General features: G+C 59.9%; 1 protein-coding gene across 7 annotated transcripts in view; it reads right to left on the minus strand.

The window, feature by feature from the left end:
- SYNJ2 (synaptojanin 2) overlaps nt 1-5,086 on the minus strand; it is a gene marked incomplete at its 5' end in the record, with an annotated part of 79,495 nt that overhangs the window by 35,673 nt on the left and 38,736 nt on the right. For all 7 annotated transcript variants that reach the window (XM_014590634.2, XM_014590633.2, XM_014590632.2 and 4 more), the window contains 4 exon segments: nt 1,002-1,167; nt 1,240-1,389; nt 1,918-1,999; nt 3,944-4,116. In XM_014590634.2, the coding sequence (XP_014446120.1) occupies nt 1,002-1,167; nt 1,240-1,389; nt 1,918-1,999; nt 3,944-4,116 (571 nt within the window).

Consider the following 5,086-nt stretch of genomic DNA (forward strand, 5'->3'; position numbering starts at 1 on the left):
CAGGAATGAAAGGTGCCCTGGTCACTAGAGGCCAGCAGGGGGTTCCTCCATGGCAAAATGGGAACGAAAGGGCAGGGAACATTCTACACGAGCTAGTTTATCTTTCAAAACACCAAAAATTACTAAAGCAAAACTTAAACATGTTTTTTTTAAAGTTCGCTTATTGCTTCCATGAGAGAGAGAGAGACAGGCACCCTAACAGAGTCCTGACACCCCGACCCACTCCGGCCTCGGCTGGCCTGGCTCATGGGTAATGCGCCCAGCATGCACGGGAGGCCTCGAGACACACCCGGGACCTCTCGGGGGTCCAGCACCACAGAACACCGCGGTGATGCCGGGTCACCACCACTCTCCGAAGGAAGAGTGCAGGTTACCCCTCTTTTCCAGCAGGTCCACAGAGCTCACAGGCTCCGGAGAACAAGAAGCCGTTGAGAATCTCCCAAAGCAGCCTCTGGCTATGACAGCGTCACGATAGACTTGCCACAGAGACTTGAGACTGAGAGTGGCCTCGTCCCAGGAGCATCCTCCCCCTCCTCTGTTCCTACAGAGTTCTCAGGGTCAAGCAGAGACAGGAGGCCAGCTTGCAGGAAGCTCCCAGGCTAAACGGTACCTGCCAGGGGCTGAGCACCCCATCGGCGGAGGGAGTTTCTGGGGTTAGCCGACACTTGCAGACTCAGACACACCAGAACAGTGCAGCACTCTCGCCGAGCCCTCGGGGCCCTCCCCCACCTTAGCATGTCCAGGCCTAGCAGGACAGCGAGCTCCCACACCAGGCCAGAGAGCACAGGTCCTGGGCAGCACAGTGACAGCCGCGGCCTGCTCGGGCCAGGGTCAGACCCTGTGGCCACAGGCCAGAGGCCAGAGCGCAGACGCCAGGAGCACTGCCACTGCATGCCAGGGTCCACAGGGGTGGGCAGGAGGGGCTGGTGGCCCCGCAGCCTCGCCGCGTGCTCACGTGGCAGGGCAGGGACACCCGGGCAGGCAGCGCAGGGGCCCCTCACCCAGAAGGGCTGTGTTGTCCAGGAGCATCCTCCCCTTGTCTGTGGATTCCTCATCATAGACGTCCCCAACCAGCAGCAGTCTGATGGCCTCCTGCTTCACTCCATCGAAGAAGTTGGACTGGATGGTGCGGGACACCGAGCGGGCTCCGTCCTTCAGCTTCCCCACCTGCCGGGAGCCCAGACTTCAGGCTGTGATGGGGACCCCTGGGCCGCCACCCTGCCCCCGGGCTGCTCCTACCTTGGCCTTCCCTTCCAGGGCCCGGCTGCCCGTGAAGACTTTGCTCAGACTGTGTCCGTTCAGGGACCACATGGCTTTGAAGGCCTCCACGAAGCGGTCGACGATGGGTTTGGAATTGAGCCCCAGGCTCTCGAGCTGCAGCTGAAGGACCTGGGGAGAAGAAGGGACAGGCGATCATGCCATCTCCCACGAGGCCCCACACTGCCCGGGACACGTCACTGGCACCAGCCTAGCAAGCTCGGATCGCTCTGTGCCGAGCGCTCCGTGTACCGAGCACGAGGGGAGCGTGCAGCAGGGAAGCGGGTCTCACCATGACACCCCAACTTCGTTCTGTCTTCCACCAGCTCTTCCTCTGGCCCCCTCACACCTGGCCCCTCAGCACCATGGCCGGAGGGCTGGACTGCAGGTGTGAGGGACCGCAGGTGGCCCCGACCCGGCCTCCCTCCTCCCCACCACAAGGCAAGGGATCGACCAGGCAGCCGAGGTCGCGTAGGCAGAGACCCTCGGCTCAGGCCCTCACGCTGCCTTTCTAACATGTTCACGGCAAGCGTCACACACAACTGCTGGGGCCTCTGGGCCGCAGGTCTGGGGTGCACCCCAGTGTGTGAAAGACTGCCTGTGACACGGTGGACGAAGGTGCAACATGACATGGATGGCCCGGGCGCCACAGGGACGGACCTCAAGCGCGATGAAGCGCTGCACGGTGTTGGTTCGGGCCAGGCAGTCGAGACAGTTCATCCGCAAAGTGCCTTTCTGCCAGCTGAGGACGAAAGGAGGAAGGAGAGACGGTCGTGAGCTGTGTTTGCGGAGCAACGGCCGCGACACAGTGGCCTGCGTCTGACAGGCCGCTCCCAGGGACACACATTCCAAGAGAGGACCCGCCCGGCCCCGGCGCATGCCTGATGGACCCCAGCACTGCTGTAAATAGGGCAGGCAAGCCCGGACGCAGCTCGCTGTCCACACAGCAGGGCGTTCTTGTGACGCGCAGCAGGAGCCTGGCGCTGTGTGAACACTGAGCTGGCCACGCAGAAGTGCGCCTCCCGGGAGAGGCAGGGGAAGGTCCCTGTCACCACGCTTCCATCAGCTGACCAACCGCAACCTTGTTTATGTGTGTCTCTGAAAACACCGGATTGGGGCTGGCAGGTGGCATGTTGGTTATGGCGCTCGATGCCCACATGGCCGACTATGGTTCGGGGCCTGGACCTGGTGGCCTGCTTTCTCACTTTCCCTTTCTTTCTCTCTGGTCAAATTTTTAAAAATAATAACATTAATGAATAAGTTAAAGAAAGTCATTCTAAACATTTTAAAAAATAAAAATACTGGACTGAACATACATGCACGTAAAAGACCTCTGCGTTACCAGCAGTGAACCCACGGCCTGCAGCTCTGAACCCACACCAGGCAGCCCCTCTAACGGGCTTTTCTGTTGGGCATGTGACCACCTTCCTGTGCTTGGGGATGCAGGAAGCACGTCAGCCCTTGGCGTGGGGGCCCGGGTAGGCAGGGACGTCACCCACAAAAAGCACAAGCGTGTGACAAAGGTGGCACTGAAGAAATCACAGACAGGACACTTGACAGCGCAAGAGCTGGAAGCCGAGGGCAGAGCACGGCTCCTTGGAGCTCAGCGGGCACAGGCACGGCGGTGACAGCACTCCCTGCTCTGTTCCCTTTCTTTCTCTCTGGTCAAATTTTTAAAAATAATAACATTAATGAATAAGTTAAAGAAAGTCATTCTAAACATTTTAAAAAATAAAAATACTGGACTGAACATACATGCACGTAAAAGACCTCTGCGTTACCAGCAGTGAACCCACGGCCTGCAGCTCTGAACCCACACCAGGCAGCCCCTCTAACGGGCTTTTCTGTTGGGCATGTGACCACCTTCCTGTGCTTGGGGATGCAGGAAGCACGTCAGCCCTTGGCGTGGGGGCCCGGGTAGGCAGGGACGTCACCCACAAAAAGCACAAGCGTGTGACAAAGGTGGCACTGAAGAAATCACAGACAGGACACTTGACAGCGCAAGAGCTGGAAGCCGAGGGCAGAGCACGGCTCCTTGGAGCTCAGCGGGCACAGGCACGGCGGTGACAGCACTCCCTGCTCTGTGTGCATCTGCGAGCGGCCACGTGGGGCCTGGGTACTGACTCTGGGGTGAGTGTGACCAGTAGGAAAATTCCCCAAGATAAATGAAATCTACAGATGATGAGGACTGACCGTGTGTCGGCCGAGGGTAGGTTACACGGTCACCTAAGGTCTTTCTTTTTTTGCTCCAGGGCACATGCGCTCTCCAGAGAGAGAGAGAAAGAGAAAGTAGGACATCATCCCTAGGGAAGGCGGATGGCCAAGCTGCAATCCCCTCTCCTTCGGTCTCCCCTCAGGGTTCTGGGCATGCACGCACACATGGCTGGTGTGTTTTTCGAGCTGCCAGGTCTGGGACTGCTGGCCCTGCAGGATCCAGCTTCAACCTCCTCACCACCTACTGGCCCTGAGCCCTCTGTCCCAATGCTGTCCCCTTTACGGGTCCATTTCTTTCTCCAGAAATCTTCGCTTGACCATCTGTTCGGAAACTCCACCGCAAATCTGTGACCACAGAAGGGAGGGGAGGAGGCTGGGAGCTACCATCCCAGGCGTTGCTGAGCTGAGGACCTGGCCGCAGGATGCAGGTCCTAGCAGGGCCCGGGCAGACGAGCGCTCAGGCGACACTCACCGTGGACTCACACTCTCCCCCCTCGTGAACACGTCAAAGTCGTCCCAGTGCAGCTTTAGCTGGGGCCTCAGCAGGTTCTCCAATTTCCCGAGCTTCCCGCCTTTGGCAAACTGATGAAAGTCGAAATTTATCATAGGCGTGTCGCTGGCGTGGCAAGAAGCCCAGAGCAACTTCTGAAAAGCAAAAGGGGAGGGTGGTGAGGGCGGGGACGGGAAGCCGCGACCACACACTTCCTGTGACCGCGAGCCCTGCGGCCGACACCTCGCTCTCGGGAGTGCTCCCTCGCTTCGCCTTAAAGGGCGCAGGTGGCTCAGTCCTGACCCTGACAGGGAAGCACAGCACACAGGCCTCGGGGGATGAGTCTGCAAAGGGCATCTTGCCTGAAAAGGGCAGAAGGTCTGCTTTGGGCAGAAGAGGCCAGGGAGGGGTGACTCACACTCCTTCAGGGGTCATCTCTGCAGGGCGCAGGTGAGGAGGGAGGATGCCCTGCTCCTTGGCAGCCAGGTGCCCTGCGCCCCCAGGGGCTCAGCAGTGTGGATGGAGCATGGCAGCTCATAATCCAGCCCCCCGTTGCTCTGGTAACCAGTGCCAGGCTAGCCTAACAGAAACTAGCCTCTGGTGGGCATGCTGAGTGACCAGTCCCAGGCTGCAGTGGCCCAGGTGGCACACGCTTCTGTGACACTTCGGGATGGAGGAGGCAGGTGGTCAGAGAGCCAGAGGGGGACAGAGGTAGTGCAGCAAGGAGCTGATGTCGCCCTGGCTCTCCTCGCAGAGGCCACCCTTTCCCTGGCCTGGTGACTCCTCAGCTTTCTAGTCAAAGGCCCGGGTAAAGGATGCGCTGGCCGTCCTACCTGCCACCCGCCCCGGCCTCCCGGCACTCCACCCACACCTCATGGCTCAGGTCAGTCCCGCTGCACCTAGGACTCAGCAGGACCAGAGGACCTCGGGGCATCCAGTCTGCTACGACTCTGAAGGGCCGGCCACGATGAGCCAGAGAGCTGGCCGGAACACACAGCCAGCTCCGAGAAACCCTGCCGTGCTGGTGGGGCTCAACCGTTTCCAGGCTTTGGGCTGGAAAGCTGATGAGTCGGTGTCTTGCCCACCGTGCACTGACGACCACAGGTCCAGCTGGCGGCAGGGGGC

This window comes from Tupaia chinensis, unplaced genomic scaffold, assembly GCF_000334495.1.
Source record: "Tupaia chinensis unplaced genomic scaffold, TupChi_1.0 Scaffold000468_1, whole genome shotgun sequence".
Lineage (NCBI taxonomy): Eukaryota > Metazoa > Chordata > Mammalia > Scandentia > Tupaiidae > Tupaia > Tupaia belangeri.